The following is a 12,459-nucleotide window of genomic DNA, read 5'->3' on the forward strand; positions in this document are numbered from 1 at the left end:
ATGCTGTACAGGAGGAGGGCGTTACACTTATATGTTTTGACTGTGTGGAAAAATACTGCCGTCTCTCTCAGAGGAAGACATTATTGCAACAAGACGTATTGAATGTAAAAGAAATAAATCTCCATCAGTCACTGGAGTGTCCTTTACCAGTGGTTCTCGGGTGATTTGGGGATTTGGGACCCACAAGCCAAAAGTGACAGTTTGACAGTTGTATATTTATTTTATTAGCCTATAGGCTGTGTAGTCTGCTGCTACTACATACTGTATGTGTATATCTGAGTCCAGTCCCTTGTGTCCTATTATTTATGTGGATAGAAAAATATCACCTATAGGCCAAGGATCTGCAACCGGTACCTCAGGAGGTTCTAGTAACTCACCAGCCCTTTCAGCACGCCAAACATTATTCTGCACACAATTGACAAGTCACACTTTAGATGCATTTTCTTTTTGTTCCGAACACAATCTGGAAACATTTGGGTCAATAAAATATAAAGTAAAAAGCAAAAAAAAGTACATTGTTTTTTTTTTAAACATCATCTTGGCTCCACCTTCCATCCATCCATTTTCTTCCGCTTTATCCGGGGCCGGGTCGCGGGGGCAGCAGTCTCAGCAGAGATGCCCAAACTTCCCGATCCACACACACCTCCTCCAGCTGTTCTGGGGGACCCCGAGGCGACACCAGGCCAGCTCGGAGACATAGTCCCACCAGCATCTTCTGGCTGGGTCTTCCACGAGGTCTTGTCCCACTAGGACATGCCTGGAACACCTCCCGCGGGAGGCGACCAGGAGGCATCCGGAACAGATGCCCGAGCCACCTCAGCTGGCTCCTTTCGACGTGAAGGAGCAACGACTTTACTCCGAGCTCCTCTCGGGTAACTGAGCTCCTCACCCGATCTCGAAGGGTGCGCCCAGCCACCCTGCGAAGGAAACTCATTTCGGCCGCTTGTATTCGCGATCTTGTCCTTCCGGTCATTACCCAAATCTTGGCTCCACTTCTTTGTGTTTGTTGGAGAGACCAATATTTAGGCCATTGGCCCTTTTTACCCCCATGAGAAATGTTTTTTCAACTTGAACTTGACCTCCAAGTTTGGGGCAGTTGTACTGACGAGACAAGTTGAACCAAAGTTTCCTAAGGATTGTGTTTCTTTACAGAAATACGTAGCTTATTTCATTCCTCACTCAAACAATTTCTTACAATATTTTAAGACAAGATATTTCTTTATTGATCTCACAAGTGACTTTCTCCATTGTGAGATCAATAAAGGATTAGCTTATCTTATCTCATCAATGGCGAAATTAACTTGCTACATTGGTCATGTCATGAAAGGAGTGGTTAGTGGCTTTAAAATGGAGATAAACAGCTGACTGAGGGTCGCAAGAGCTTATGTAAGTGTTGCTTAGTTTTCCAGTATACTGCTCTTTGCTCTCTTCTTTGCAAATGAATAAACCATATTGCTCTGTCTATGGCAGTGGGTTTCTATCTTTTGGATGAACTTTTGTCTCAAAGTGTTAACAGGTTAGAAATACCAGGATGATGAATCAAATATTTTATGGGCAACTTCTGTACAACTGAGAGCTTACACGTTCCTGTTTGTGCTAATTTGAATATATTTGCATAGCTATTATTAGATTGTGGCTTTTATTTTATTTATTAGCTTTTGCTTTATTCTTAAAAAATAGATATTCTATGTAGTCTAAACGTTTTCATTACTGTTATTCTAATTTTCATTATTCTTTGATTGCACTTTATTTATTTATATAGGCCTATTTTATTTTATTTTTGGATTGCACACATTGTTGTGCGCTGAGCCGACTTTCTCCACTGAAAGCTCAGTGAAGTCTTAATGCCATGCCGTGATGACATAAGGACAACATTTGTGTGAGACCAGGCAGACGTGAAGCTACGGGAGCAGCTGATCTAAAAGCCTAATGACCTTTTGTCTGGCGGCGGTCAGGTACGCGCTCGGGAAAAGGGGGCGGAGCCTGGATAGAAGCCTTTTCATCCCGGACCCCTTCACAGCGTCCGGGACAACAACTGGCGGCGCGCGAGAGAGAAAGAGGACTCTGTTACATCCATTCGCCGACTACACTACACATTTGCATGTAGTGAAGAAAGCAGCGGAGGACGCGCACTTGTGCTTGTACCCAGTCCGTTTTCTCCGGTTTTCTATGAGGATGACAGAATACTGCTGACACCACGGAGAGGTACACGCTCAGACCGGGGATGGCTGTGGACGGTAAGAGCGTGTTTATCCATGAGCCCGTTGTAACGTGTGGCATATACCTTCATGCGTCTACCTACTTCACATGTTACTGCATCTAATTTGATAGACATAGTTAGTTTCAATTAGTTTGATTAAAGGGTCCAGTTAGACTTTTAGATTAGAAGTTTCATGGAGCACATCTTGTGTAAAGCGTATAAAGACTTTGAAGTTTGGTCCTTGCTTACCTGCCTTCTTTGTTCCCCTTATCTTCATAATAACAGCTACAAAACAGATTTCATGACTTGGTGACCAGCAGGTTAATTTATATATATATATGAAAATCAAAGGATTGTCTCTCCTGCACCTTTTTCCCCTTTCATTTGAATGTATTTATATTTTATTCAAATTATATATTTATTTGTTATTGCCATTTCTCTAATAACAATACACCACCATGGCATTTCCTTCAAAAGACCCACCTTCCTGCATTGCTTGCTTATATTTGTGGGACATATATTAAAAAGATGCCGGGGGACCAAGCTAATTAGCAGTTACTATACCATGCTATTGCAGGAGTGTATCTATCAGGGCATTGTTGATGTTTTGCCCTTTAATTTGGCAATGTTGTACTACAGCTTTGGGCAGACTAACCTAGCCAAATAATATGGGCTAGTTTCTCCTTCAGAAGCTATAATATATGTGTGAGTGCTTTTGTGGGCTAAGTTTTTTTTCCTTTTTTTTGCCGAGGCACATGATGACTGCACGTAGGACACTCCATGCACACGAGCCTATAGTGACACACTGGCCTATCTATAATTAATCTATAGTTTACTTAAGTATCATTAATTTACTCTGCCTTGAGGTTGTGCACTCAGCGGCTTTAAGTGTGCCGCTGAAGCCACTTTTCAGACTGTGCACACACAAAGTGGAGCAGATTTGGAACATAGCTTCTGAATAACAATTATTCCTTGATTAGGTCTCCTGCCAACGTAATTAAGAATAATGACAGTAACAACTGAATGACATATGCTGAACACTATGAGTAATACTTCACAATGAGCTTCCAGGATGCAGGGGGCAAAAGTCTTGGACAGGATGAACCTTGATAAAACAAAAACAAAAAAGACTTGAGAACGGCTCGCTCATTTTCATTTTTAAGCGTTTTAACCACTTCATCCAATAATCCAATAACATTCACGTATTTCTTTCATTGTGGGTGGAGAAAGTTCAACAATCGTTACTCTGAGAGGGTCAGTCACACCTCAGACCAGATCCATTCCTTGGCCGGGAGCGGGACAAGCACAAGCATCACAAGCACGTCTCCATAGCGATGTTGCTGCTTTGCTTTGATGACAGTTTGCTCAACGTGAGGTCTAAATACATTATGTCTTACCCTGCAGCTTTTTTTTTAACAACACACTGCAAAAATAGCATTGTCGCTGTCTATCTGATCATTAGGAGCATAGCTAGTTAGTGTTGCTGGTTGCTCTCGTGACATAGCTAACTTCTACATGACCTGGAACGTTCCGCAGTGTATGTGTCAAACCTGTTCACACACATAATATGCATTTAACAATTGTCCTGCATATCAGCATATAGGCAGACCACTGTATGGATGTCGATCCTAATAGCCCTGTTGACTTTGCATTGATTTTGAGTTAATTCCCAGAGTTCTGCAGTGAGCTGGTGCTTTCAGCCCAGTGACACTCAATTACAAAGGGTGACTCGAATTTTAAACAGTGTCGAAAACCTTGTCCCATCTTCATGTAAATTGGGCGAAGAATTACAATTTTCCTCCCTTTGGACAGCTACATAGCAGCTTTGCTTGATAATTATGCTCTGCTCATGCTTGACTATTCACTGTGGCTGAAATTCATCAAATGTTTACTTTAATCGGACTGGACATCTGGCTGCATTGTTGTATGAGAGATAAGCAGCCGCACAATAACTGATGCTACAGAGGCTCCAGCATTGTCTGGGGCAGACATCATAGAAGAGGAGCAGTGACTTTTATTTAAATGCAGTAATGTAGGATTACTGATGCTCTTTGGTTGTCGTTGTGTTGTTGTTAAGTGCTCTACACTTTGTCTGATTGATTAATTGATGATTGTGAATATTATAATATTCATATAGTAAAATATATAATTCATAGGAACACTAAGAACACTAGGCCTATAATTAAATGCAACAAAATAAGATATTTTTCAATCCTTCAGGGCTTTGCAAAATCGGGCTTTGGGAAAGACAATACCAGAAAATGTTGCTGTTGTATTTAGAGATGTCAAGATTAACCGATTTTACAATCACGGCGGTTATAAAAAGCTCACAGTAGGTTAATCGTAAGAATTTTCGGGCCCAAGGTAAATCGTCTCATGAGTTATTTGTGTGCACTCATCTGTAGTGTTAAATCAGCTCCAAAACACAAATAGTCAAAGGCAGGTTCAATAGTTCAATCTTACCCAGGAAGAGTCCCAAAAGAATCATGTGCAGCTGCGTTTATGTCACGTAAAAAGGTACATGAACTGTGTGAGCACATGGAAAGAAATACAGTCGATATTTCTAAAACATCTACATACATTTGCTTCCTTTAGGTATAGATAATAATAACATAGCCTATTTATATCATTTAACTTTTTTATATAATGACATAAAGATTAAAAAAATATCATAAGTTGAAAGTTTAATAGGTTTTAGATTAAACCTTTAAAGCCACACCGCGTAGACTATTACCCAATAAATAAAATTGAAATACAAGCATTTATTTCATGACAGATATTTTCATCATTGAAAAATACCTCATAAATGTACAAACAAACATTTATGAAGCTCACCCCTCCTAAGATATGACTGTAAACTTTACCAGGAGTGGGTACGTCTCCAGCTCGTCTCCATGGAGATGTGTAACATTTAAGATTTAAACATGTTAGGTCCTCATCTAAATCCATTCTTTATTACACACTGCAGTAATAGCATTTTCTGTGTTGAGCTGTAGGAGCATGTTTTGTTTTGCCGGCAACAGTATTGTCCAAAATGTTACCGTACCTTTAAATAATTATGAAAATGTCTTGCTTCTCTTTTGTGAAGATTTAGACAGGACTGTAAAGGTTTTGAGAAATGTTCTTCCTTAATTTCGCTAATCGTGAACAATTGTAAAATCGCAATGTTTTTCCTCGCAATAATCATGACTCAAAAATGTATTATTGTGACATCCCTAGTTTAGAGATGTCTTGTCTTATAAATGGACACTTTAAGTTTCATGTTTATTTGGTTGATTCATGCCTGCAGTCAAAGCCTGAATATCAGCAAGAACATACAATAGAACTGTATCAATTAAACATCATTCATAAAGATCAGCCTTTCAGGTCCTGATCGCACAGCCTGACCGCTGTTGGCAGCACAGATTGTCCAAATCTTCCAGTGCGATAACTACTCTTATTACAGCTTTTTATTGAAGAGTTGCTTTCTTTATCAGCTCATACAGAAATACAGTCAGTAGGATGGATTTTAGTAATGTCAACTTGTATAGTTTAATCCCCACATTTTTTATTTTTTGCACATTTGCAATAGTTCTGTATTTTGAAGACTTTGTACAACAAATGCATTTTCCAACAATAAACATGTGTGATTTGTTGAAAACAAGAATAGTTTCTCCAGCAGTACTTAGATGTTTGATAGAAAACAGGGTAATAGCAACTGGGCCATCGGGAGCAGCATGGCTCATCCTGTATTCACTCCAGGAGCCTGCATGGGGTCGAGCCGGAGCAGAGACAGGCCTGGCTGCACTCAGCATGTAACCAATCCAGCGGTGCTACACAGAGCGCAAGGGTGGCTTTCATCCATCCATAAAGCACCGAGGCCACTGGACACTGTTCACATCCACACACACATGCGCGCACACATAAAACATGCAGCATCTGAAAGCAGAAAGAAGCACCCAGCCAAGTCGACAATCGACCTGTCATGACTGCGCCAAGTCTAATACAACTTACAAGGCTGTACAAAAATAAACACTATATTTACGTTGGTCTGCCCTGTGTTTTTGCACTTCATTGTCTGCCTTGTGGGCACTGGTGTCTATTGTGCATCGTGTGAGCCTTCTCCAAGCATCTGCCTTGGCATACAATAAATAAAGAATTCTATTGTTGGATTTAAAATATAAGGGCATAATAATAATAATAATACTAATAATAAAAAAAAAACATTAGTAGAGGGGACACTTTTTTGATTGAAAATAAAGAAACTAGGTCTGTTCTGCCAGTGTAATTTGAAAAACTTACCCGTGTGTCAGGAATAACTTAAACCTTTGACTCTGACCTCATCATTTGCTTTCCTTCAAACTCTTGAACATGAAGTGCTGTTTTCTTTGCCTGAATGCTTGTTCAACCTAATCCAAACAAGGCAGTCTGAGCTTTTGTAATCATCGCCCTGAGTCGTCGTCTTAAAATGTCGTGTTTCCGCAGACAATGCCCCCACTGCAGTATAGCCTATGCTTCATGTACGTCGAGTGGTTGACCCAGTGGTGGACGCTTCTTTTTGTTCTGTGTGGCAGAGTGGCTAGCACAAGGTTTTGTGTTTGGCGTGGGTATAGGCAAGTCTTTGTATTTAGTTTTCTACCATAGCATAATAAATAGTGACATTTTACTGACACCGAAGTGCTCGATTGTGTGTCATTAAAATGGATTCCAGGCTCAGTGTCTCTCTTCATCAAGATGGACAGAGGAACCCACAACTCTCATTCAGTGTCTTATTGTGTTCCCTGTTGTATATTATTTATACGTTTGTTGAAGACAAAATGTGTAATTCTGTATGTAAATATATTGATACATATGTTCAGTGACCATTAAATGAAGTATCCCCTATAGGGATCACAACCCCCTCGTTGAAGATGCCTGCGTCAGATAAATGAATGCTTTGTAATCTCTCGCATAGTTTGGTGAAACAGGGTCAGTAGTCCGGCTAACGTGACCCAGTTTAGCCTCGAGTGTAATTAGTGCTTGTGTGCTCAAGTGCGAAGAGAGAGTGAGGTGTTATCTTTTCACACACCTTTGTTTTGCTGTCACCACCGCTTAAACTCTGCCCATTTGTCTCATTTGGTCTCACAGCCAAAGGTGTTTTGTTGTGGTTTTGCTTTGGCCTCTGCAATTTGGATGGTAAGAGCAAGGCCCGTGCTTTAGTTTATCACTGTGGGGGGGGGCGTGTTATTTTATTTGCTGAGCAGGAACTCAAGCCTGCAGTTAAAGCTCTTTGGCGTGTCCATCATCATCCACTTTGCCCACAGCAGGGAGCACAGTGGGTATAATTCAGAGAGAATCCCCCTGAATGACCATAAGACCCTCGAGGCAGCCATTACAGCCTATGTGATCCCTCTCCACAGCTGCACCTGGTCTAAGCCCGGATTTACACACTCAAAGAGACGGATAAAAGCAGAGCAGACCAAAGGCAGCTAAATGGGATGTGTGGACTTTAGATTGAGGTCTTGATCTGGACTGGAATGGAATCTTATTTATATGGCGCGTCACCCAAAGCACTTCCCACAGGGGTATTTTTTTCTAATGATTCACTCCACATACAGGAGTGGTAAGCTATGTAGCCACGGCTGCCCTTTTGGGGTAAAACATGAGAATAAAAACAATCGCAAAATGTTTCAATGCTTTTTTCAGTCTAATGTGCATATTCAAGTGGTCCTCTCCCATCTAATCTCCCGACCACTTTGACCTTTGAACTTGGCCTGTCAGAGAACAAGCCTCTGGATAAATGCTACTCTCCATGTTTCTGTTATAAGTACTTAAAAATCAAATCAAATCAAATCAAATGTATTTATATAGCACATTTAAAACAATTATTGTTGACCAAAGTGCTTCATAAAAAGGTCTACAGTACAGAAAAAGTATAATAATAATAAACAAAACACAATATACAGACAGCAAAGAACTAACAGCTCAGAAAAGACGGGACATCCTGGATGAATCTGCAGTAGATTAGCAAGAGCAAAGAGTGCATTTCATGTTGTGAGCTTTACTGGCGTCACACTCCGGCGACCCCCATTCCATATGCCCTCGGCGCTATAACCTTGCATCCCGATAATATTTCTGGGATCCAGCGCCCTTGTCCCGGGTCGGCCTTCTTCCCCCCCTCCTCTTTTTTTGAATTAAGAGTGTGCACAAAACCATATCCAATTTTGTTCCTTAATTAGGCCTTCGCATAGGGAGAGGGATCAAGGCGAAACGGTTGGAGAACTTTAGAGATGGATGGAACGGGATGTACTTTATTTTTTCTTAGGTTTGTGCTAATTAGGCATAATTTCATACAGAGGTCACATCCCTCGTGCATCGCAGCATTGTTAGTTACAGATTAATCCTCATAAATTCAATCACTGTCTCCGTTTCTCACGCAATTCAATCAATTACTATGAATCGGTTCTGCACAATAAGCCTTCAATAAAAGTGTAATTAAGGCAATTCAGCATTTGTGATAATTGTCACATACGCAGATCAGGCATTACATTATGGTCACTGAAAGGTGAAGTGGATATTTATGTCTTCCTTGTTGCATTTTTAAGTGGGTGCAATTGGCAGAGAGTGAATACAGTTGTTGATAAATCAAATAAATTAAAAATCTTGCTTGCAGTGCTGAGAGTAAGATTTGAGACTGTATCACGCTTTGTTGCATAGGTGCGCATAATGCAAGGAATGGTTGCAAATAGCAAAGGATGCTGTTATTTAGGACCCTTTGAAAACAGGGTTAATGTCTAAGAGTTTTATAAAACTGGATTACCCTGTAGTTATGCCTGTACACAAATGTTCTGCATGTCATTCTCAGATTTTGCTCAGCAGTTTGTATTTCATTGTTTTCCGTAATGTTGGTGGTGTTTCTATGTGTTTGAAACATAAATATTTCACAAAGTGCATTCCCAGTGTTATGCCTTTGCTATATTTGTTGTTGATCTGTTCTGTATGTCTTCCGAGTCATCTTTGCCAAATGTCTTTGAACCTACTTTTCAAGGAGACCTTTCCACTTCTCGATCCCTTTGGACTTAGCTAAACAAACAATCTAATTAAGAGCAGCCTTGTGCAATAGCTAAGCCTGTTTTTTTTTCTGTTAATAAGCTGAACAGCCCCTCCCCTTACGGGGGTCACAGAAGCCCAGGCTACAGATTGCCCATTAAACCAAATGGCTAATGGCTTTTTCGGCACCGGTAACAAGGCAAACATCCTCTCATGTTGGAGAGCCTGGTCATGTCTGTCCACCAGAAGCAATTATCACTGCAGCCTGCGGTCTTAGATGTGCTCTAGAGATTTATATGTTGCAAAAACATCCAGAGCACATCACAAAGCATGTTTCTTCTCCAAAAATCAATTTCAGGTTCAGTTCAGGTGTTTCTGTTTTCCTGTTCAGAGTAACTTCCACTTCACGCCTTTTTGTATTATCTTTAGTGTTGATTTTTTTTAGAACAAAGTATAACATAATATTAGAGGGGGAGCGTTTTGAACATACCTTTATTTTTATTCAGAATTTGTATCAATCCAATCCAATCTATTCAACACTTTTACAATTAACCTTTGCTTTAAAAAAATATTTATATACAAAACACATTCTTCTCTCACCCGCGCGTGATACTGCCCTCAAAGTGTGACCTCCTACGGCTCTCACTGTTCTGCACCTTGGAGACCTCGATTTCACGGTGTCAGTAGGACGCCGGGTGTCACCACAGTCTGAGAAACAGGACGGCTGTTCAAATACAAGTGTAAACCTACTTTCCTGGGATATTTGACAAAGTCGTCCTATGTTGGAATAGAGAGGTATAGAGGAATATACTACTTTTAATTCCACCCTCGAGTATCTATGGGTGAAGCGCCTGAAATTTCTGATGTAACTTCTTACTTTTGTCTTGCCTCATTCAAAAATGTGCAGTGAAAGGAAATATTAAAAGAGGTAGATCCAAGGCTGAAGGATTTAGCATTACAGATGAGATCATGATGGACTTGCAAAGTTTGCAAGGCACAGACCAATGTTTACAAGGAACAGTGCAATATTTACAAGGAACAGTATAATGTTTACAAGGAACAGTACAATGTTTACTAGGAACAGTACAATGTTTACAAGGAACAGTATAATGTTTACTAGGAACAGTACAATGTTTACAAGGAACAGTATAATGTTTACAAGGAACAGTACAATGTTTACTAGGAACAGTATAATGTTTACAAGGAACAGTACAATGTTTACAAGGAACAGTATAATGTTTACAAGGAACAGTACAATGTTTACAAGGAACAGTACAATGTTTACAAGGAACAGTACAATGTATACAAGGAACAGTATAGTGTTTACTAGGAACAGTACAATGTTTACAAGGAACAGTATAATGTTTACAAGGAACAGTATAATGTTTACAAGGAACAGTACAATGTTTACAAGGAACAGTACAATGTATACAAGGAACAGTATAGTGTTTACTAGGAACAGTACAATGTTTACAAGGAACAGTATAATGTTTACAAGGAACAGTACAATGTTTACAAGGAACAGTATAATGTTTACAAGGAACAGTACAATGTTTACAAGGAACAGTACAATGTTTACAAGGAACAGTATAATGTTTACTAGGAACAGTACAATGTTTACAAGGCACAGTGCAATGTTTACAAGGAACAGTACAATGTTTACAAGGAACAGTACAATGTATACAAGGAACAGTATAATGTTTACTAGGAACAGTACAATGTTTACAAGGAACAGTTCAATGTATACAAGGAACAGTATAATGTTTACTAGGAACAGTACACTGTTTACAAGGCACAGTACGATGTTTACAAGGAACAGACCAATGTTTACAAGGAACAGTACAATATTTACAAGGAACCGACCAGTGTTTACAAGGAACAGTACAGTGTTTATAAGGAACAGAACAATGTTTACAAGGAACAGTACGATGTTTACAAGGAACTGACCAGTGTTTACAAGGAACAGCACAATGTTTCAGGGATGATCAGTTTGGCTATGCTCCACAGAGAAAAGTCTACTTACTCTAGCTTAGAAAAATGCTATGTTTCATGTAGTTTTTGTTTTTAGGGCCTTGTTTGTTTTTGTGTTTCTCAAACAGAATGCAAAAGAATGGGCAGCTGGGAGTAACATGATGTCATCACACGGGAATACTTTGTGCCAGAGCAAATCATTATCCCAGTGATTTTTCTCAGTGTGTCACAAAGTTTGCAGTTCACATGCACTTCATGTGATTACGTTTCCTCCTCTCAGACACAAATGGGAGTAGACTTGATTTTGGTTTATGAAACGACAACAGCTGCAGGCTGCTGTGAGAGAAGCCTTTAACCTAAATGTACCACAACCTTGTCTGACCCCCTTTTTCTTACGTTTAATATTTCATTCTGACTCAGTTGGCTGAAGCCATCAGATACATTGGCACACTTGTTCATTCACTTTGATGGATCGTAACCTTAATGTAATTGAATAATATTGTTTCAAGGTTATATTTCACAACTGAAAAAAATACGTCTGATTATGACATTTTAGACAAGACTTTCATATTTTTTAAAAAGTCACTATATCGACAGAAGTGATTTTTGTTGCTCCTGTATGGAAGATGCTGATTATTCTTTGAGCCAAAAGTCTTCCTGTAGATCACTTTCAGTGTCTCTCTTGGTGAGAATTTACCCCCAAAAGAAAACAAAACAAAAGATCTAGCCCACGCTTGGGATTGAGATCCTGCAGATGTTTGACACAACATCTGTAATGTCAACCCTGACAGCTGCTTTGATGCCGTTTTTTCCTTGTATGACTTGTACATTGGTTCTGTTGTGACATGTTTGTTGTGGGTGAAAGCAAGAGGAAAGTGTTGTCGTTGTGGGAGGCAGCTGAGGTTAGTGGGCTGTCGCTCAGCGTTTGCTGGGGGTGGACTGGAGCTATGCTCACCCCTCACACACCGGGTCAGTGGTCCCACAGCAAGAGCTGGGGCTTGACAGCCAACAACACTCACGGACACTGACTATTGATACAGATTCACGGACTACATGTGTGTGCAACTACATGCGCTGCCTACGTCTATTTCATAAAAGACATTTCAGTACATTGTATTCAATGATTATTGTTGATATATCACATTTCTTTAATTGGGGCTTAACAATTTTGTTTTTTGTATTTATTTTGATAGCTGTAACGTATACAGCTACTCTAAAATTACAATTTAGGTGACATTTGGTGACTGAACATTTCAATTAAGCAGCATTACAAGAACTTA

The 12,459-nt window shown here is 39.8% G+C and overlaps 1 protein-coding gene across 1 annotated transcript in view; it reads left to right on the plus strand.

Annotated features, from left to right (window-relative positions):
• The first annotated feature begins 1,893 nt into the window (after positions 1-1,893).
• Positions 1,894-12,459, plus strand: part of LOC306964569 (sterile alpha motif domain-containing protein 10-like) — a 47,409-nt gene continuing 36,843 nt past the window's right edge. The window contains exon 1 of the mRNA XM_079558634.1: positions 1,894-2,237. Coding sequence (XP_079414760.1) covers positions 2,225-2,237 — 13 coding nt within the window. The 5' untranslated portion in view covers positions 1,894-2,224. The remainder of the gene's footprint in view (positions 2,238-12,459) is intronic.

This window comes from Gobius niger, assembly GCF_951799975.1.
Source record: "Gobius niger genome assembly, chromosome: 6".
NCBI classification, from domain to species: Eukaryota; Metazoa; Chordata; class Actinopteri; order Gobiiformes; family Gobiidae; genus Gobius; species Gobius niger.